Genomic DNA, 23,301 nt, shown 5'->3' on the forward strand with positions numbered 1-23,301 from the left:
ACCCCAAAAAACCAAACCACCCCAAAAAACCAAACCACCCCAAAAAAACCCAAACCACAAAAAAAAACCCCAAACCACAAAAAAACCCAAACCACAAAAAAAACAGACCACAAAAAAAACCAAACCACAAAAAAAAACCAAACAAAAAAAACCAAACCACAAAAAAAAACCAAACCAAAAAACCCCAAAACTACTGCAATAGAAGACTCAGCTCCCCAAACCCCTTGTTTCCAAATACCACCTTTATCTATAAAATGAGTGAGCATTATCTACTCATTCTGTACAAGTTGCTTCTAGATATCAATCCTGAGCAAGGGAGATAATTTAATGCTGCAATTGTATGTACTATACTACAAGGTAAGTGCATCCACCATGAAGGGTCCTGAGTGCAAGAATTGGACCTAAAAGGGCACTTCTTCTCCCCAAGTCTTGGCAATCAGTTCCTGTTAGTGTATATGCTCCTGGTGAATACTATTATACTTTTTGTTTAGTTTCACAGATTAATTTAAACTGACAGTCATCTAGAATTCTGAACCGCTTGCTTAAGAGACAGATCCAATAAGAGGGGGGAAAAAAGTGTGCGTGGAGTTACAGCACCTTGATGATGCTGTCTGTATTGTTACTTCTCAGAAGTGGTCCAAAGCAAAATATGCATTCAAAAGTATTCAAGTGAATCAACACTGTTCACCATACATTATGAGCATGCACATTTCTTACTAAACGTTCACAGAATTATTAAGACTGGAAAAGACCTTTAAGATCATCAAGTCCAACCATCAACCTAGCACCAGCACCATGGTCACCAATAAAACACGTCCTCAAGTGCCATATCCATAATTTCTTTGCAAACTTCCAGGGATGGTGATTCCACCACACCCCTGAGTAGTCTGTTCCAGTGCTTTACAAACATTTCAGTGAAAAAAATTTTCTAAGCAGAACTCTCAGCAGAGTTCACAAAGAAAACTGAGTAAAAAAGGTAAATTGAAGTTCATCAAGGACTTTAACATTACTACTACAGGTGTATTAATAATTAGCTGTCTAATCCCCAAAATAAAAGATACATTCATTTTCACCTGAACATTAAAAGCATAATGCCATATTAGGAACTATGAACAAGTTATTCGAGGCCTGTATTGTCATGCTCAATCCCAGAGTATTTTTAGGATTTATTATTTCAAAATAGAATTCTAAGATACTGCAACTAGTCACACTGACTAAATCCAAAAATAACATTATCTCTTGCACATGTTTCTGTTAATACACCAATAGCTGTACATCAAGACTTGTTTCTAGAGATTACAGATCATTCTATAAGCTGAGGTTTATTTCATCATTCCAAGTTTATAAATGAGTTTGTGGCATAAAAAATATTGACTTGAGACAGACAAGACTGCAATCAGCAAACTGTATACAGTTATGACTGAACTCAAGTTGATATACAGACCTCCAAGTGAAAAACCCATAGCATGGCCTGTACTGTTCCAGCAAAATTAAAGAAGTATTTTTAAAAATTTGTCACTTTATCACCGTTAAGTAAAAAATATTTCATGGCATGATGATAAAAACTGCAAAGAGTGACTCACATAGAAATGCTAGAGGCCAAAAATCTCTCAGAGCCAACTGAAAATAAATGAAAATCAGTGTAATGAAGAAAAAACACTAGACAGTTTCACTGTGAGACAGATCATGAACTATTTTTAGACATAAAATATAAAAACTCAGAGGCAAGGTGGAGGAAGGGCATGATATCTCTATGACATGTTTAAACAACAAAGCTCTGGTATAAACACAGATGTATCAGCACAAACAATCTTTTTGTAGGTACAACTTTAGTTAAGAGGAGAAATGCCTGACAGCATAGCTAAAGCAAACTAGCTTTCATAGAGTGTTAAATCACAAAAGCCAGAAAAGGAAAGGCATGATTTATTACAGGGTAGTTTGGGATTTTTTTCACAGTCTGTTGATAAATGACTTTTGAAGAACATGGCACCATTGCTTCAGCTAGAGAAATTATATGCATTTTATAAAGACACTTGAATTCTCTCAGCTCAATCAGCAAAACTGATAAATGATCTTTCAGTCTCTAACTTTATCCTACAAGATAATGGGGCTACAGTCTATCCTCAGCTGCATGCATTATGCCCAGTACATATCACTGAATTCTGGTTGCATATGCCATGGCTGTATATACCCATAGCTATTCTGGTTTTCCAAGCATCTTCAACTGTACTGATTTTGCAACTGTACTTTTGTTCTAAGACTATCAAACGCAGATTTCATTGTGGACTTATATCTGCGTCGTCCTTGCACTCACTTTTGAGAGACTTTTGCTTCAAAAAAGTGGCCAAGATAAACCAAGACAACATTGCAAAGATTTTAGAAGTCAGCATGTTTGGCAGGGAGTAGGAGACATGTAAACTTTCCTGAAAGTTCCCCAAAGGCTAGAATCACTTAAGGCTCTCTTCAGCTGGTAAATTGAACAACCTATGGCAGAATTTGTGTCCAATTTTTTTCAAAGGTCGTTGAGAAGTATCCAGGTAAATTGCTTCTGCTGAATCTAGAAAGCTAATAACACAATAACTTTGTCTAGCAACTTCAGTATCTATGACAGTATATGTTTTAGATTTTGTTATTTTATCCAAAAAGAAAACGGAAAAATAGTTTTGGCATCCATATCAGATAAAAATAGAAAGGAATTCCCTACAGGAATATATAGCAGAAGTGAAATTGCTTAGATACTGCAGATGCCGTTGTTTTAATCAGAACACTGGTACTGTTTTCCACAGGGCAGGTTAAACCATTAAAAACTGAAGGTACAATTTCAGGGTTTGTTTAAGCTAAGGTCAGGCTGGTCCCAGCCCTGGCAGCGCTATCTTGCTCCTTATCAGCTGTGATTGCTGGAGACTACACAGCCACAGGGATCAGCCTCGCTGACCACAGAGGTTGATGCTTATGTGGAGAAAGTGAGATGAGGCTGAGAGCTGGAGCTGAGCACTATGAAAACGAGCTCCTAATTTTATTTTCTTCCAAATAATAATTCAGACTGGACAGACTTTTCCCTTAAAACAAAGGCAGAATGACAAAAATAACAATGAAATACATGTTTTCCACAAGGAAAGGTTTTTATATTAGAAAAGTAAACTGCCTTTACTATTTTTTCTTTTGGTGCTTCTGTGATTTGCTTAATGCTGCCTTAAGTTTCATCTTGAACTATTAGGCACATAGGGATCTACAGAATCACTCCTGGTCTCCTCCACACTCTTGTGGACAAGTGTCCTTAAAATACACATCTCCCAAAAGCCCCTTCCCTTTATCTGCAAGTGCTTTACAAGAACATCATCACTGGGGGAAAAAGGAAAAGAAACAGTCTGCTTCATCCAACACTGTCTTACCAATTCAACTGGTACAACACTGCCCCACTAAGCACTGCACTGTTGGGGGAACACACTACAGATCAAAGAATTCCAATTTGTTACAGTCAGTGGCATAATTAAAATATATTTTCTAACTCTCTGTTCCCTCACAGCCTGCTTTTAATGTAAGTACCAGGCATTTGCACACGTACTCCTCCCCTCTGCCACCTGTCTGTCTTTACCTTTGCTTTCCCAATTATTTCTGCAGAGTAAATTGCATGTTAAATTATAGGATGATTCAAGCTCAATATAGAAACTATAATCCCTTAATACCTTAATTTTTAATTTTATGAAAAGAACTTAGTGTATTTCTTTTTAAATTATGAGGTAGAAATAAGCCCAAATATGCACAAAAACATTCACATGTGTTTATTCTTTAAAAGAAGCATTGTTCTGCCATTTTTCATGGTAAGAGGCCACAGTTTTCTCCTTAGTTATGAAATTAAATAATTGGTATTTAAATGGTAGGTACAACACCAATTTGCTCTTTCAACAGTAATCACTGTATTTTCCTTCTTTTCAATTTATAAAATACAGTAAGTTTTCAAGTTTCTGGAAATAAACACAAAGTACACTATTTCAGTACCTTTCAACAAGAATTGGGAAAAAAAGACTAAATCACTACAGTTTCTGATCCACTGCTGTGAAAGACCTGAAAAAACCAACAGGATTTTTACTACATTCAGGCTCCCACACTCAGGAAGCAAATTCCAAAAACAAGGCCCTTTTCTTGAAAATACCCTGCAACCAAAATACCAGACATTTCAGTCTTGGCAGTGTTGGCTCCAACTGCTCAAAAGATCTCAAATAAATACACGATACAGTAAAGGAAAGGTGGTTTCTTACATAACCATCTTTTAATAGAGCAAGGGCTAGCAGGATTTTGTGTAAGCGCACATAAAAGCTGGTTTGAATAATTTCAACTACTGCCTCCAAATAGGGGTAACAACCCATTGCCATTTTCAGATGATGTTTTAAAAGTTTTTGATGAAATCTTTTGGAAACTGGTGATTTTCACATCTATCTGTTCTATACTATATTTAAGAAAAATATATCTTACAAAATATTTTTCAAGAAGACTGTTAAACCTGACTCTGCTGCCCAAAACACATGCCATGTGCAAAATTAATAAAAAATCATGCCCATGAGGACCTTCACTGACAGCTGAAGTCATATGAAAGGAACTTGTTTTTTTAGTTTGGTGAAGAGAGAGGTCTCAGCAGATACAGCCAGAGAACATACAGCAAAGTAAATAGTTGCAAAGCCACCTAGAGATAGGTGCCTTTGGGAAAGCATACTGCTAATCATGAAAAGGCTTCTAACAGGGAGCACAGAAACTGCCTCACTTCATGCCAGCTGTGCTTACAAAATGGAATTCCCTCCAAATTTTTTTGTGATTAAAAAGGTTAGCACTAAAAACAAACAGAAACCCCCATATTCTTTCATCATGATTTTCTGTTCTTAGCAGAAACAATCCTCCAGCCTGGAATTTACTGAGACAAATGGGAACAGTATTTCTGCCTCCAGTAACTAGACATCACAAAGAGGTGAAACACTTTCCCTGAAATATGGGCCAGACCACAGCTCTTCTGGCAGCAGTGAATGACAACATTGCTGGTGGAGCTCAGTAGTCCAAATACAGTCAAAATCCAAGCTCTTTTGTAGTATCTTCCAATGAAAGGGGAGGAATTCCTAAATGATTCGTGAGAGTGATCCCAAGTGCTGTAACTCAGATCATTTAACAGCCAGCTATGATAATCTCCTCAGTAAATTAATATGGTTTGTCAAGCCAAACAAACTACAAAATAAGAAAGCTGTGACAGTGCCATGAAGATTTGCTAATCATTAACATCCATTTCAAAAACTTCAGAGCTTCAGACAAAATCAACTTATTATCTCCTTTATTGACGCTTTCAGAAGAGGAAAAAAATGGCCCACCAGCAACCCAGAAAAGTGAGAATGAGCAGCAACTGACATCTCATGCATCTCTAGCAAAAGACAGTGAAATTAATTCTTCATAGTGCTATCTAAGGCAAGTGAAGAACAAAGATGAGCCTAAAAGGCTTCATGTCCAGAAGTACTGAATATTGCTGGCAGACCTAATGGAGCTGCTATCAGCACAGAGGCCTGTGCTGCTTTTGTCAGAAAAATCTATACCACACTGGAACATACTATATACGCAGTACATGTTAAACTCTGGAGAAAAAAATATGACCCTATAATTTATTTGTTGAAATAAAGTAAAACGTTATAAAATTATGATTATTCTATGATTCTATGGTGTGATTATGACTATATAATTAGACTGTCTGCATAACAGTATTTTCCTGTGAATTTCTTTACGATTCAAAGGCTCAGTTACACTACTTTCCTCAGGGATAACTTCTATTAAAGTCCACGTAAGCACTGCAATAATTAAGTCACAGTATTTTACTTTTCAAATCACTCTTTAATCCAGAAAATATTACTGGAGTTACATTAATATTTAACAGTCACTTACATGGAACATAAGTAAAGCTATCCATCTCCTATCACAAAATAAAATATGTACAGAACTCTATCACAGAAAGAGACAAAGACCTATAACTAAAATCCAGCATAAATAAATGTAATCAATTTCCCAAGCTGACAGAGCATTGTAAATTATTTACAACATATAAATAGGTGTAACGCTATTCCAGGTCCATTGAAAAAAACCAAAATGGCATCACAGAAGAAAAATGGCACAGCATAGCTTTCTATTACCCACACTACGACTGAACGAATGAAATGCAAGAGGAGATGTGCCAAGTTACTTGATACTTGCTAGTCAGCTTAATCAGATACTCTCAATTTCCTGCAGGATGGATAACAAACACTGTTCTGCTTCTTACTGCTCACCACGTCTACTAAAATATTTTCTGAGGGAGAACAATCCTGAAAACTTGTGTGCACCTAATAACACGCAGTGTCTGGAACCACATAACCTGATATAATGTAAGAGAAGTAGATTTTTTAAAAAAATAATTAAAAGATATTGTATATGAGTAACTGAGATAAAGTAAATTATAAGGTTATGATGACAGATACCCAAGTTCCTGACTATCCTTCATTGTAACTCTACCATGTCAAAACCTGACTTCATGCTCCTGACTTTCCTCTGCTCTTATTTTTAAAAATCACAGAAGTACAGAAGAGTTTAAAAAAAAACAAACTTCAAGTAAAAATTTTAAAAGCAATTGTTCAAAGTGTAATTGCAACAACAGAAAGTCATTATATATTTAACAAACTGCATGAATCAAGAATAGAATTTACTTTTAATGACATGCATTTCTGTGAAAAAGGTTAAAAAAGCATGAGCGAGACTATGGCCATGAAACACTAGGATTTAACAGAAATTTTTCAGTGCTTGAATGTTATTGAAAATACTTTGAATCCTTCTATTGTTCAGGAAGATATATGTAAGAGGTACTACTTAATTCGACAACAAGTGGACTGAAAATCTTATCTTGTACCTTATTATCATCAATAACGAGATATTAATTTTCAGCCTAACTATATTTATACATTAACATGGATATGCTTATTTTATTAACAATCATGTCAGTTGCCTCATCCAGCTAAACTTTTTATCCATTAGATATGCATATTTTTAGGGGAAAGGGAAAGATTTTCCCTTTAGTTTTTCCTTAATGTGGACACATGGAAGACAACAACAGGGAAGGAGAGGAACAGGAGAACCGAGACAATTAAAGCCAAACCACCTGCCATCCAGGTTCACCCTTCACTGACATTCTTTAGCCCCTGCCCAAGTTACACTGACAATAAAGAAAAACTAGCAATTTTTGACTCCTTTCAAAAAGCTGATAAAATACAGGAAAGAGATAAAATACATGAAGAAAGAGTTTTGATTTCTCTCCTCTTCCATAAAGTTTAAAAAAAAAATTTAAAAAAAAATTGCAACTTTCTCAAGTATTAACTTAATACTCAGCAAAGTATTAACTTCCCTAAGAGTTAACATTTGTAAAGTCACAGCTATCACCCATGGTGTGAATTCCCCATTTTCATTACCTTCACTAATAAACTGCTTTTAAAAGAGGAAAATAAAACACAGACATTAGTATTCAGGCCTACTAATAGAATCTGGGAAAAAAATCTTACATTTTTTTATCCTCAACATTACCTCCTCTCAGACTACTTCCAAAAACACTTAGAAATTCTTAGAAATCAATACTTCAAATCATTAATTTTACCTCAAAGTAATATTAATTTTAAATAATCCACTCTTTTTTAATTTATAGTTCCTGTCTGCTCCATTTTTGCCACTGATTTGTTTACTGTTTCAAAATAAAGTCAGCTTGCAACACGCATTTCTTAGCACTACTTAGCTTCTTATTCGTAAAGGGAAATTGCTCCACAGTTTTTGTTATTTCCTTGATTTTCTACTCTTGTGTAGTCTCATGTTTCCCTTAAAATCTCATTCATTGAAAAAAAAAATCTGTAAAAATCTGAAAAATTAAGAATGAGTTTTCAAAAGAAATTTTCTTACTAACAAACTTATATTTTTAGTAAAGATTTTATGAGTGGTACCTAATTTCTTCTGCTCCTTTTCTAAAGACAATATGGATAATATTGGTAAGGTCCTAATAAAAGAAGAGCACTCCCTGTGTCAAGTAATTTTACCTAGTAATTTTTTCTTTAATAGCTAATGTCTGTGGTATTTAAAAAAAAGACAATGATTAGTTTAACTTTGCAAAACTACAAAAGCATAACCATTTAGCACTTACAGTACCTAGTAAGTCAGAAAAACTTGGAATCTATCTAGGACTTTAGGATATTTAGCTTCTCTTTCTTTCATCATGCTCCTCTCCCAAAGATCATTTTGTTTTGTGTCTGGGTGCCTCCAATTCCTCTCTTCCTCCTCCTCCCTGGCCTCATGCTACCCACAGTCCGTCTTTGCCATGCCCAGGATCCAAGAAAAGGGGAAATCCGAGAGCCAGGTGTATTTTTTAACTAGGCAAGCTGGAGCCAGACCTCTTGCAACAGAAAATACCCAACATCAAGACATGGGAATACAGTTGCTTCCCTCATCATCACAGGAACACGCTGTACAGAAACCACAGTCCCATGACTCAGAGCACAACACAACCAAGAAGCTCTGAGATGAGCTCCACTGAGTACAGGGAACCTGAAACTACATTCCTAACTGCTTCTTGGCATTTCCTTGTCCCTGAGCAAACTTAAATCCATTCAATCCCATTGTGCCTTACTCTCTTTCACCTTCCTTTTGACTTTTTATGCAGTCTCTGCCTTTCCTCTCACCCTATGTCAGAATAGGATATTGCCTACTTTCTCCTCTACAATGAATACCCACCATTCTATTGCTGCTCAAAGGCAATATGTCAATTCCAGGAAAAAAAAATAACATTCAAGGAAATGGTGACACTGTCTTTTTAATCCTGCCAGCAGTTATGAGCAAGAGGACAGCCAACTTCACTGAGGGAAGATTAGCATACTTCTTGTCATACCATGAAAGTTATTTGTTTCCTTTGTTTTATAAATATTTATGTATTAACAATAGAGTTTCAGTATCAAAATCATGATTTGAGAAAGTGATATTCACAATTAACTTACTACTTAGATACTTCCAGATTCCAAAAGAAAAACACACCAAAATCAAAATGCTTCCCACAGAAAAAAAACCTGTTACAGATCAAAATGCCTGAAAACAAGATGTACTGCTTTCTGTTCTGTCCTTTGAATACACTGCTAAGTTATTCAGTTAATTAGCTAATTCAGTTAATTAGTAGCATTGGGTCTGAACTCTGTCACTAAGGATTAAAGTAGTATCTTACTTACCTTGTATCTCTAATGAGAGGTGCACTTCCCAGTTTAAAACAGATCTTTTCCCCTCCACAAGGTGTTTGCCTCAAAGAAAAGCTTTCTGCCAGATCAAATCCTGTAAAATATGACACAATATGATACCATTTAATGGGATTTAAAACCCAGAAGTAAATACTGACTTTTAGCATGCTTGGTGACTTTCTGGAATACAGACTGACAAGCTATTTCGAAAACCAATACTTGAAGACAGAGAAAATTTCAATATCCATTTTAACAAAACTATTCATGCAAAATTCACTTGATTGATGACTTTGCTACCTGAGAAATGCATTTGTTATTTCCTTTTATCATCTGAACTGATAAGAACTGATTGGGAAAAACTATGGAAATCAGTGTGGCTGCCGAACTTGAACCAATGCTTCCCAAGAACAACATATTCTGATTTTAATCCCACTTTCCTAACAACAGCAGCAGCTTTTGGAGCCTGGGGGAGGCATTCTGTCCTGTCTTTTCAATTTTAAAGCCAGTTTCAGTCAGACTATGATTACATCCACTACTAGCCAATTAATATAGACACTAGCTCAATCATTTACCTGAAACACCACGACTGTCTCTGTTGATTTGTTTGAGATGATGGACAACTCTTTTCATTAAAGGACACACAGCACCTTCAAGAGAACACAGTTTAAAACAGAACACATCAAAAAATGCTTTCAAACTAAAACTAATCGTAACAAACTATCATGACAGTGATATTAACAGGAATGCTTCTTTTTGTTTCTTCAGGATATGAAAAGCAGCTATAAAACAAATTACAACATCTAAATAGGAGCAATGATATTTCAGATTCTATACTACACTTACAGGAATATAAGCAGATGCAAGTTTTATCTCATTTTAATTCAGCTGCTTCTGATTAAAGTTCATATGAACAATACAACCAGAAGAAAAACACTAAACTGTTACCATGCCGTTTCCGTCTACAACACTCTATAAAGCAATAACATCTGTTCTAAGTTCTTTTTGAATTTCTGGCTATAGTATTAGAAAATCTTTTTCCCCCATTAATGAACATGAAAAAATAAAGCATAGATGCTTGACTACTATGAAAATAATCTACTGTTAATTCAGGGAACAGTAAGTAATTTCAAAATATGGATTAACAAGGCTATAATCATATACTGTAACAAACAATGCCAACAGTACTTATATTTAAAAAAAAATGGTTGAAAATTATCTAGGAGAGTAAATCTGAACCAAAGTATTTTGGTAAGCAAGCAGAATATTCTAAATTGTGGAACATGGTAAAATCTGAGGTTAAATCTAATGGAATGCTTAGATGAAAAACTGTATTACTAATATACAATATCTTAGTTCTTAATTTTTTTTAACAAAGACATAGGAATGCCCACTTTTAAGAAGCAAATAGAGAGAAATGTCAGGTTTTGGTGCATAGGTAAGAAATAGGGCTCGCTCTTTAACAAGTTTTGCTAAGAGTCCTGCTAAATCCTAATAAAACCAGCAAATGAATGATGACAAGTAATGATATTTGGCCTATGAGCTTATCAAGCACAGAGCTCTGTGAGCTAATGAAACTAAAAAGATGTCTAAGGTATATCTGAAGTTGCTGAACAGCGAAGGTCGAGATGCTTTCTCAAGTGTCAGTTCAATGAAAAGAGTAAGGAGTGCCCTACCATTAACTTGAAAATAATCTATATTTAAATGTTTCAAAACAGCATCCAGACAACCACTGGCATTCAAAATAGCTGTATTTGTAATCTTAAAGCATGATATTTGTCATTCACTCTGTAGTTATGTAGAAAGCATAGTATCCTTCAAAACTCTTGAGTGCTATTAAATATATTTCATTATTTGGTCTGGATTAAGAAGAGCTAATTGGAAATAACTAGTAAAAGTGAAACTAGATTATATAATAAAGACATAAGGACACCTCCTGATAATATGGTTAATGAAAGCTATGTCATTGTTTAAAGAACAAACTGGGTGACACTTTTTTTTTGTAAGATTCATTAAGTTCCATGTCCTTCACATCTACAATTACAATTACAAGTAACAATCTACAATTACAAATAACATCACAGAAAAATTAGTTTACTTCTAGGGAATAAATTCTTTCTTTCCTTCAAATAGGTACATAAATACAGGTATATACATGATTTTTCCTATACTGATAGATATAGTTTCACAATGAATTAAATAAAGCATATGAATTAAAAAACATAAAATCCCTTTCCCTATAAAGGATGCAGAATTGTAATGAATATTCATGTTGAAATCTCTGAAATTTAATCTTTCACCATTCTTGGTTTGCAGGGAATTTTATGTAGTGTGAAAAGCATTCACTGGATTTACATAGTAATATAGCAATTTCAATACACCATTTGATATATACACACAGTATGGGACAGAAACAGGTTCACCTTAGATACCCTTTAGTCTACAAACCTCAATCGTCAATCACATCTAAAGATTATTAAACTATAGACTTCTATATACTGCCACTCTAAAACAAGGAATGCAGTTATGGTAGATTTATGTAAATATAGCTCTAACAAATATGTTGGTGTAAAGGAAGCCATTTTTAACTGAAGCTACAATAGCACGTCAGACAGACATTTTTCTTACATCTACATGTTTTCTAACCACAGTTTTTTTCAATACATAGATAAAGACTACAGGGCAAATTCCCTTTTTGGTTAAATTCTTGACAGTACTTAAATAAGAGCAGACAGATATTACTTACTGCTGATTTTACCCTCAACTGATGTAGTAATCTCTAGAGAACCTGGGACACAAGTGTGCTTTGTTTTTTTTCAGCACTGACTTACATGAGGATTTAGTGTGAAAGACTAGGAATTTTTAGCTTATTCCCCACAGCCCCTTTCTTCCAAGCCCAAATAAAGACTCAAGCCTTAATTTTTGTGTTCTTCAGATGATAGCAATGATTCCTCACATGCCACAGACTGTGGACCTATTTTTATCAGTGGCATAACAGTCACAGCATAGACAGGCCATTTAAGCGTTAGATATTTGGTTATATTCCATATCCCCCAAAGAACTGAAAGTGTTACTATGAATCTTCTATCTCATACTGTTGATGTACTCCTTTAGTCCAATGTTGTTCTTTTTACCAGAGGGCTAAGGCAAAACTCTCAAATAATAAGACTAAACCCTCTCCATACCAAGACTGACAACTTTCATTGCTATAGATTGATGAAAATTCTTTCTAAGCTACAGCTTGTACAGTTAATCTCTTCCACAATTTTTAGTACTGCTGGAAGGCCCTTAAATTTTCTTTAGCCCAAGACAAAACACAGTTTGCCCATTCAACCTGTGGGTAGCTGAATGAGACTGTCTATATGAAGATACTCAGGAAAGGAAAAGAAACAGGCAAACCCTTACCGCTAATCCAGATATGGAAACCATGAACCTATCTGCCCTGTTAGAATACATTATTATAAAATTAATGAAATAGTAAAAAGAACGAGCTTACATTTATACACTAGATTACTCTGCACATGATAAAACTGCGCCTGTGTGGACTGAACTAAAAATTTCATATTAAACCAGTGATATCAAAGGTCAAGCTAACTTATCTATAAATTAACGAGTTCACCTATCCATAAGACAAATTAGACCTTGATATTTATAAATCAATGAGTTCTACATATGAGTCTATTAATATAAAATCAACCTGATCATTTTGAAAATATGTATTTATGCGGACCAAGCAGATACATCACAGACCCCTGATCTTCTGTCTTTCCAGTAAAATGATAGTAAGAATTTTTTGTTTGTTTTCTAATCGAATTATGAAAAACAAAAAAAAAAGGGCATTCTATCTAAACATATCTGCTGCAACATGCAATGACATGTTCTTAATTCCTGGAATAATCAGGACACCTGTTGAAGCACACTGCAACTTCCATCTAAGCACCATGCTCAGCTTTCCATTCCAAGCAAACGAGGACAGAGGAACTCTGGGGCATGCTTCAGTCTCTCTTAAAGACATCTCTTGTGTGCACTTCCTGATTATGAACCGTAACTTCCAATAAGCACTCTTGGCTTCTCCAGATCAAATGTAACCTGTAATGGCTAGATTCACTTTGCAAGTACCTACATGCTACTTTATAATTAAACTTTATGTTCAGCTGAAGTTTTCAGCTGCGATCTAACACTACTGAAATGCACATTGCAAGGGCACTCAAGTTTCCATCAGTAAGCATGATGAGCCTAATGAATGTGGCCGAACAGCAAAGCCCTAATATCCCATCATCCTATGTTGACTCAAGCTTCAGACACAAACACATATTAGCCAAGATTTGTCTCACACTCTTACTGGATAAAGCTTCATAAATATATAGACATAGGGAACCTCTTCAGAGTTTGCAACACATTTGCAAATATCAGCAACAACATCCAATGAGTCCACCCCAAAGGTGGACTAAAGTTAACCAGACTCAGCTGACCTGCTTTCAAATAAGGTCAAGAATTCAGAAATCCTACATACCTGTAGCTTCAAGTATAGAGGCACCAGGAAATGAGACGTGAATTCTTATTTTACTCCTTTTTTACTCTGTAAACAAGATCATGTTACATTACAACATATGTGTTATTTAAGACAAGGGTGGGAAAAAGAATGACGGAGACATGATAAAGTACTTAAGTCTGATAACTATTAATATGGTTATGAAAGTAACAAAGAGCTTTGGCAGACAGAATTAAGAAATCCCAACTAATGGAGTTCAAGGGTTAGGACACTCATACTAGACCCTGGGAAACTCTGTTCTCCCATAAGGAAGAGTAGGTAGCGAAAAACAGGACTTCATATTATTTGAGACAGCCAGCATGGCTTCACCAAGGGCTAGTCTTCAAGACCAACCTAGTGGCTTTCTACAGTAGAGTGACTACATCTGTGGATAAGGGAAGAGCTATGCATGTCATCTGGACTTCTGCAGGGCCTTTGACATAGTCCCTACAACATCTCTAAATTGGAGAGATAGGGATTTGATTTGTGGACTGCTTGGTGGATGAAGAACTGGTTGGACAGTCGCATCCAGAGGATAGTGGTCAACTGCTCAATGTCCAGATGGACATCAGTAACAAATGGTGTCCCTCAGGGGTCTGTATTGGGACGAGTGTTATTTAATGTCTTCATCAATGACATAGTGGGATCCAGTGCACCCTCATCAAGTTTGCAGATTACACCAAGCTGAGTGATGCAGTTGACACACCTGAAGGACAGGATGTCATCCAGAGGGACCTGGAGAAGCTCAACAAGTGGGCCCTTGGAAATCTCAGGAGGTTCAACAAGGTCAAGTGCAAGGTGCTGCACAATGGGTCAGGGCAATGCCCAGTATCAAAACAGGCTGTGGGATGAAGTGATTGAGAGCAGTCATGACAGGGAGGCTTTGAGAATACTTGTGAATGAAAAGCTGAAGATGAACTGACAGTGTGTGCTCATAGTCAAGAAAGCCAATCGCGTTCTGGGCTGCATCAAAAGAAGCATGGCCAGCAGGCCAAGGAAGGGGATTCTCCCCCTCAGCTCTTATGAGACACCCCCCCACACCTGGAGGACTGCATTCAGTTCTGTGGCCCCAACATAAGAACGACATGGACCTGCTGGAGCAGACGCAAAGGAAGGCCATAAAAATGATCAGAGGGCTGGAGCACCTCTCCTGTGAAGACAGGGCAAGAGAGTTGGGGTCGTTCAGCCTTGAGACGAGAAGGCTCCAGGGTGACCTTACTGCAGCCTTTCAGTACTTAAGATGGGGACAGATGTAAGAAAGATGGGGACAGACTTTCTATCAGGGCCTGTTGTGACAGAATAAAGGGTAATAGTTTTAAACTAAGAGAGGTTAGATTAAGACTAGACTTCACGATAAGGGGGAAGAGAGGTTAGGTTAAGACTAGGCTTCACGATAAGGGGGGTGAAACACTAGAATAGGTTGCCTAGAGAGGTGGTAAATGCCCCATCCCTGGAAACATTCAAGGTCAGGTTGGATGGGAATATCAGAAATATGAATATATGAGAGTTACTGTAGAGTCATTATCTTGATTTTGAGAAGTATCTAGCCATACTGAAAACATTAAAACCAAAAAAGCTGAACAAATTTGCATACTTGAAACCACTCTGTATTTGAGCTAAAGTGCCTATCCAAAATTATAATCTAGAGCCTATATTTTTCACAATGCATTCCATGTCAAAAGGCAATGGAAATTCACCATGCCTGACAGTCTCAGGACTTTGCTTATACTACATTTTTCATGGGTTAGCAAGTGACTTTAAAAACAGTAATTGTAAAACAAAGTTGAAAAAGAAGCAATGATCTGGGAATGAGACAGAGTATTAATATTCTTAATATAGACCATTCTGGAATGATTAAATTAGAACTTCATGTGTCACTACAGAAAGAGCTCATATCCACTCTCAAAACCCAAATATTCCCAATAAGTTGACAACATGAACAAAATATTCTTGAAGTCAAATAAAAAACAGGATTGTGGAAAACTCCTGAACCCTCTCCCTCAGAGTTGCTATATTCTGTCATGAGAAGCGTTTCCTTCTGATGAACATTCAGCATAGCAAAGCATCTGGATAGGCAAGAACTGAAAGAAATCCTTGCTGTGAATCTAACAGTTACTGGGACACTCAGAGCCTAAGGAGGACTGCTCTGAGAAGATCCAGCATACTCTGTCACACTGACCTTTTTTTCAGTACTGGTAGTTATTTATTACAATATTGACCCAAAGAATAAGTATATTTGGCATGCCGGCTCAGAAAGCTCTCCCCTACATGTGCACACAAGTTAATCCTTTCCCTAACATACTTCTTTCCCTCATCACCCTCAAATTAACTCTAATTCACACTTTTTCATGAATTTCAAAGCCATTCCTTTAGAATCGAGTAGATCAGGTGATAAATTTCAGGATGTAAATACAATAATCCCAGGTCATCTCTAAATTTGCTTTGCTGGAAAGACTTTCATATTAGCACAGTGAGAAATAAGTGCTATGCATATGTTGTTGAAGGATCGTCTAGGCGGATACTGAGGGACAGATGCTGATCCAAACAGAATTGGTGCATAGGAGAGAACAAACACACAAGAAAGAATGACTTAGAGTGTCTTAATGCAAGATATGAGGAGAAAAAAAAAAAGAGGTTAGCTATTCCTCTCTTCCTGAAGTGAGCATATTTCCAATTTGTAACAGATTCATCTGCATATAAATTATCAAACTGTAGCAAGACTACTTTGCAACACAGAGTATTCATGTCAGCTGAGCAGGTCAGTTTAACAAAAGGTTTGCAGAAAGATTTGTATCTGTTCTACTGCTGCTCCATTACTGGGTTTGTTCTTTCTCAACTCCTGCTTTGTGGTCTACAAATTGCATTTCTTTTTTGGACAGTAACCATACCTACAGACTCTAGAAGAGTCTCTTTCCCATTATCAACTTAAGGCTTCACTCTGAGCCTATTCCCTGCTGTTGGCAGAGCTGCTCAAGCTGGCAGCTATCTACTTGTTATTCCTCACCATCTGCCTGTATCACCACAAACTGCAGAAGCATCTCTCAATTGCACACCATCAGCTATTCACGGGAGAAGTTCAATCTCTCTTCTTCTTCCTAGTGGTTCAATTGGACCCATATTTGATCCATTTGTGACAATCAGGTTAAGGAAAACTGCAACTTCACTGCTGGCTGCCTAGCCACTAACTTCTAACAGAATGTAATGCAGAGTTCAGATACATTGAACTGCTAATATACAGTGAATCTGTCACATATGTCCAACACTTACTAAGAGATATTTTCTTTAGGGGAAAAAAAAAAGAATATAGAAGAAAAGAAAAAATTCTTCCTGGAACTTTGTTTTAACATTTTTCAAGTTTCCATTTATTCATTTATATTGTTAGGGAACCTTCTGCACTCACACCATTTTAGCACTTTTAAAAACTTCCCTTCTGCAACTAACCAGCTGGCAATGACAGAAAATACAACCTATTTTGCTTTTTTCAGACAGTTGAATGGAATGATTTTACAGTTATGATGTATGTTTGTTCTCTCACAGGGGTTAAGAATAATTCATCAGTAGAGCACTTAGCCTTGCTGCCCTAAAAATATAAGGGAAAGAAATCTTTGACTTAAATTCAGACTCTTCACAATGCATTACTCTTACCTGAGAGCCCACACATTACACTTATTATTTATTCAATATTACCACTTACAGTTTCCAGGAGTAGTAAAAGGATCATTATCCTAGTCACTGATTTTTTTAATTTCTTGGGCCTGAGTTTTGAATGTGCTATTGAGATTCAAAGTTTTTCTGCATGTATAGCTTCTATTATCTTTCATCAGATTTCTGGAAAAAACGGCATCACTAAAAGTTAAGTTAATTTTTGAAAAAAAAAAAGTACTTCATTTAAATAACAATAAGCATGTTCTTCTTGCCAGTAAATGTAAGAAATTTATAGAAAGTTGAGGTATGTGTGGAGGCTGAGCAATTCCAGAAAACTGACATTCCTCATGTGAGAAGCACACATGATGTGCCTTTAAGATAGAATTTACCACACCCTGGAGAGTTACTGTAGAGTTTAAGTGAGAACACTAGATAACATGTGGACAGAGAAGGAAGAAAACAAAGAAGTATGAGAAAATTGGCAGAACATGGGTAACAGCTTTTAAGTTAGAAAATAGCACTATATTCCTTTTCCCCATTATGTACAAGGTTTTATCTAAGATAGATACAGATAAATACAGATCTTTGAAGTATTGTTTAGGTCACTGTGATAACTAGTCTGCTATAATAAAGCCACGTGACTTTGTTCACAAAAGTTTCGCAAACTTTGATTTATAATCTTGGTTTGTATGGTACAGACAAAGAGGACAAAACAAAACTCCTAGGATCTACAACTACCTCCAAGCACGATTCTTCCAAGCACAGGAAGCAGAAAGGCTATTTTGAAACTGCTTCTAACCTAGGACATTCTACAAAAAAAGATTTACATTATCTTGCATCATTTTATCTCCTTATACTGTTTATTTTCCATATGCTCTTGCTATCTGTTAGAAATTTTTCAGTACTGAGATTTATGCCTTTGGTCTGTGATGGGCAAGAAAAGTGGAAGTACCTGTCTGGTCACTCACAGCCACAGAAGTAGAAACAGGAAGGAGGAGGAAGACTGCCATACAAAGCCAAATTATGTAGGATCCGATGTACTTCATCTCTCCCTGGACACATATGAACAATCAGCTACAAATCTGAAACAGAAAATAAGCATTTTTAGAACAGTTTCATCTTATTCTTTTCGCCTCACTCCATCAGAAGACTGCAAACAAAAATTTCTTAACTGTGAAGAGAAAGTTGCTAGCAACATGCAAGTGTATAATTTATCTGCTTAAGGAGTTACAAAAAGTCTTATATCAATTTAGAAATAAATTACAAATATACTCCTTTTTAGTTGTTCATTGAACTTCAAAGTAACACTTTAGAAATACTAACTCAGATACATTAGTTGTAAAGGCCCTTATTTTCCATTTAATTAGTAATTACTAATTTTATATTTCTCCCCAAATTATTTTTCAATTTTCAATATATCAGCTAAACTATTTGGTGTCACGACATTTCTAGTGACTTTGAAGACTACTGCTGCTGAAGTAGTCTTCAAATTGAACAAAGAACAACATGCAGTTGTTTCAGTTTAAGCACAACAGAAACCAAAATATGCTGTTTCTTTACCTTGCAAAATACAGAAGCAGCCTATATTTAATTGCCACTTAAAATCTCACAAATTTACAGTCTGGCTTCAAGAACATATCTTTTATTGTTCAGCTTTTCTTCTAAGTCAACCGCGATGCATATATACACGTAGATTTAATGACACACAGAAAATAGCAAGTATTATTCTAATCACATTTTCTGTAAGAAAAGCAAAACACGTACCTAAGATGCAATTTTTATAATTATTTTCTCAGGGCACCTTATTCATCATCAGAGCTATTCTGTCAGTCACATGCACTGACAGCAACTACACCATCATTAACTTTTCCAGCCTCCCAACCAGCAGCAAAGCCAATATATGTTCAAATAACATTATCATTTAATTTCCTGCACCTGCTTTGCAAGCAGGCATCGGGAATTCACTAGAGCCGCCGCTTCAGAGGACTCGTTTTTTGAAGGGCTCTTACAACCAGCATCGCCAGCCCCGCGCTGCCGCCGCACCTCCGGGCTTGGGTCCCCTCCCGCCGGGGGCTCCGGGAGGCTCCGCTCCCTCGCTCAAACCGGCGCTCCGGAGCCCACAGGGCGCCTGCGGAGCGACCCGAGCCCTCGGCAGCTCAGATTTTAACTCGGCAGTGCCGGCAGCTTCATTTCTCTCGGATCGGGCTGGGTTTGCCGGAGGGAAGGTCCAGCACTTCCAGGCGGGAAGGCAAGCGGGCAGCTTGGGCGGCGGGGCTGGGCGAGGAGCCCGAGCAGCGCCCCCGCCCCGCAGCCGGAGCCCGCTCTCTGAGCTCTCGGCTCCGCGCCCCCGGCCCCGCTGTCGGGCCCCCCCGCCGCCCCCGCCCCGTCTCCCCGGACCCTCCTGCGGCGCCAGGAGCGGCCGGCCCGGCCGGGCCGAGCCGAGCGAGGGGCAGCGCCCGCCGACGCTTCCTATGCGGCCCCGGGGCGGAGCGGAGCCAGGATCCCGCTCGGGCCGGCGGCGCCTGCGGGCTGGGGAGCCCCGGTGCCGCCGGGCGCTGCGGCGGAGTCCCGCCGGCACCTGCACGGGGCCGCAGGTGAGGGGCCGCCGCGGGCGGGAGGGGGCCGGGGTCGGCAGCGCTGGTGCCAGCCCGGCGGGACGCGCCCCTCGGCATCCCCGGCTCTGCCCCGCAGCTGCTGCGCGGCGCGGTGCCCCCTCCTCGGAGGGCACTCGCTGCCGCAGCTCACTCACCGGCGTGTTCCACTAACTGCGTGCAGGCCACCCGGTAAGCGAGCTAATTACAAGGGCACACACTAATAGGTAGGTTTTTAAATGTAAATACATGCACAATCAGAATTGCGGCAATTCGCAACACTTTAATCAGTTTTGTAAATTACTGCTAATTTAATAGGGCTGTTTCTATTAGCATGTCTTAGCATATACCTATAGTCGCCGGCTAACATATACAATGTATTTACACAGTCATGAGAAGCATACTATAGCATAGGCTGAATGCACTGCATTAAAAACTTACAGTGTACATCATGTTTATACAAAACGTAGTTAATATTAGCAGTGATAAACTTAAATGGTTATTTTGGAAAACAAAAACCCACGAACAAAACCACCACAAAACAAGCCAGGAATAGTGTAGTATGTGTGTGTGTGTGCACATGTGATATGTTTAGAGAATTGACTACAAATAATGAGTTGCTTACCTTTAATGTTTATATTATTCTGTCCCCCGGAAGCACTGAAAATGCCTGTACAGAGCTGCTGTAGTGCTGAGGAGTTGCTGGAGTAAGTCTCCAAAGAGTGGTAGAGGGGGATGCAGCTCTGTCCTTATTAGTCTCATATAGTGTGACCCTCCCACTCAGTGAGCAAGAATACTCTGCAAGAAAGGACAAACAGCCACCCAGACACAGATTCTACGTAATCACGTGTATATCCCAAGACAGGTAACGATGTAAGAAATGGTGTTTTTTAATTCTTCCCACTACCTCCCCAAAAAAATAGTGCACTACAGTTCATAAATTAGACTGCCATGGGATGAATCCATGAATGAAAGAGTATCTGGTTTCTAGTTGTAAAGAACCAATTATGTGCATTAGCACACTGGAAGAAACTAGCTTTTATCCTTCAAGTGTAAGCATACACCATTAATTTTATATACTTGGTCATAAATTTAAAAATCAGCCACTTAAGAAACCAAGAGAGTACACCTGTTTATGGCACTGATGCTGCAATGCTCAGCGAATTACTGACATTTGCTTTGCCTTTTAAAAATCTATAATTTACAAACCTGAATGTTCTTGCACTTGTAATATCATCTGTCTGTGATGAAATGGTGAGACTGAGCGCTGCCACTGGCTCTTATCTGAATGTGCCAAACTGCACTTTTGTCAGGTTCTCCAAGTGTGCTTGTGGTAGTTTTCTGTATTGCATTTTAAAGATGTAAACCAGATAGAAGGACGGAGAGAAGTAGAATGACTAGAAATAGATACACAGAAGACAGAGAGTAGGGCTTTAATTAAACATATCTCATTTATACATATCCAAGACATATTTTAGCTTTTTCTAGTAGAATTGTTCTGACAGGGGAAAAAAATTGAAGATGGTCATATGAAAATTTATCAGCTTAACATCAATTTAGCCAACTGGTCTTCAGGTCAGAAAACTCATAGGATAAACTTTTTTCCACTCCCAAACCCCATATCCCAAATCCTCCCACACACCCACCAGATTTCGGAAAGTGTTTCCTCATTTCAATTGAGATAGCTAGCCAGGATAACCAACAAATCACATGGAAAGACATAATTATCTTTCTGGTTTGAATTTCAAAACAGTTGTTGTTCTTCCCAACTTAGAATCACAAGAGAAAGATGAAATTGCAGCTTACATACACGTCTGCTGGGGTGTTTTATTCCACAGCTTTGCCACAGACTTGTGGTGTAACTTTAGGCAAGTCACACTTCTTGCTTGCTCATTCTGTAAATTATAGAAAGTAAAGCTGTCTTACCTCGCAGAGTGAGGAGTAAGAGCCCAATCCCACAGCTGAAAAATCATCAGAGCACTTTCTTTCTCCTTCAGACTGTTCACTTGATAAAGGCTTCAGTGTTGACCCCTAATTCTGTGTTTCAAGCAGAGTTGTGAGATCCTCAGCTGAAAGACCTTTTGTAAAAGCTCTGCCTCTAGTGAAAGGCATAATCATTTTTGATTTGAAAGGAACTGCATTTCTCATTGCTCTTTCAAGCTACAAAATTCTAAAAATTTTTTTTTTACTTAATTTACATGTCCTAATTACCTGGATTCATCTGTGTTACATGAATATAAACAGTCTCATTAATTTCAATCACTGTAAGTTCTGAATTAGGTAAACATTTTAATTGTGTAACAGTTGCGCATACAATCAGTTCATCCTTTAAAGAAATATTTCCGTCCATCAAAATTTCAGTATTGTTTGAAGGTCCAGACCCAAATAAGATCTTCTTTTCCTACGAAGCAATAATGAAACATAATTCCTAAACCAAGCGTGTTGCTTCACTTACCAAGATATTGACACTACAAATAGGAAATTAAATACCTTATTTGGACCATGTCAACTTTAAAGAACATTCCACATCTGCATGAAAGTAGTAAGTAGAAGAATTAGAAACTGCTACAACCTTCCCTGACTAACACATACACTTCCTGTACTCTGGGCCAGATCTTCAACTAAACAGGATTATTCCAGTTCACACAAATCAAAGAAATTACTAGCTGAGGAGGTCAACGTTAGGGACTGCCACCATATGTATTTATGGACAACACTGTTCACGTTAATAAATACAGTTTGAATGACTAGTCATGTGCAACTTGGGAACAAGAAAAACCTTACTCTTTAAAAACCCCTGTCATGACCCCCCCAAAATGGCTTCTCTCTGCCTCTCATAATGTAATAAGCAAAGCCACAACTGGCAAAACATCTCTTGTTACCATAAACAGCTTAAAAATTCCAAACACCTATATGCTTGTTCACTTGAAGTTACTGATGCGCTCCAGAGAAAACATTTTCTGTAGATCGTCTTCTTTTCTTTGTATCTGGGGAGCTGAAGCACCTGAAGACAATGGATGACATTCCATGTTATATTTGCGGTAACATGGTTTTCCAGCTATCTCAGAGTTTAGCTAAAGGACACAGAAGACAGGATTAGACCTGGATCCAGGCAAGAGCCAAGGCAAATACACCAAGAAACAGGAAGGAGAGAAAATTAGGTTTGAAGCCATACTTAGCACAGACATGCAGAGAATGTTCCATCTCCTGCATCAAGGGGGAACTGCTCCACTGAACAGCTTTTACTGTGACTGCAGTTGCAGGCAGGATTCAGGGGGAA

The 23,301-nt window shown here is 37.7% G+C and overlaps 1 protein-coding gene across 6 annotated transcripts in view; it reads right to left on the reverse strand.

The window, feature by feature from the left end:
- The window catches only part of COL19A1 (collagen type XIX alpha 1 chain), a 190,276-nt gene extending 169,541 nt beyond the window's left edge, over positions 1-20,735 (reverse strand). For 5 of the 6 annotated variants that reach the window (XM_027697963.1, XM_027697971.1, XM_027697943.1 and 2 more), the window contains exons 1-4: positions 20,647-20,735; positions 18,383-18,512; positions 9,830-9,904; positions 9,252-9,351 (exon numbers count right to left, since the gene is read on the reverse strand). In XM_027697963.1, coding sequence (XP_027553764.1) covers positions 9,252-9,351; positions 9,830-9,904; positions 18,383-18,476 — 269 coding nt within the window. In that variant the 5' untranslated portion in view covers positions 18,477-18,512; positions 20,647-20,735. Of the gene's footprint in view, positions 1-9,251; positions 9,352-9,829; positions 9,905-18,382; positions 18,513-19,473; positions 19,514-20,646 lie in introns of those variants that run through there. The other variant, XM_027697953.1, reaches the window with a different exon arrangement.
- Between the last annotated feature and the right edge of the window lie 2,566 nt (positions 20,736-23,301).

Source organism: Neopelma chrysocephalum, unplaced genomic scaffold (assembly GCF_003984885.1).
Source record: "Neopelma chrysocephalum unplaced genomic scaffold, ASM398488v2 Primary Assembly neopelma1_23b, whole genome shotgun sequence".
In the NCBI taxonomy this organism is placed as follows: Eukaryota; Metazoa; Chordata; class Aves; order Passeriformes; family Pipridae; genus Neopelma; species Neopelma chrysocephalum.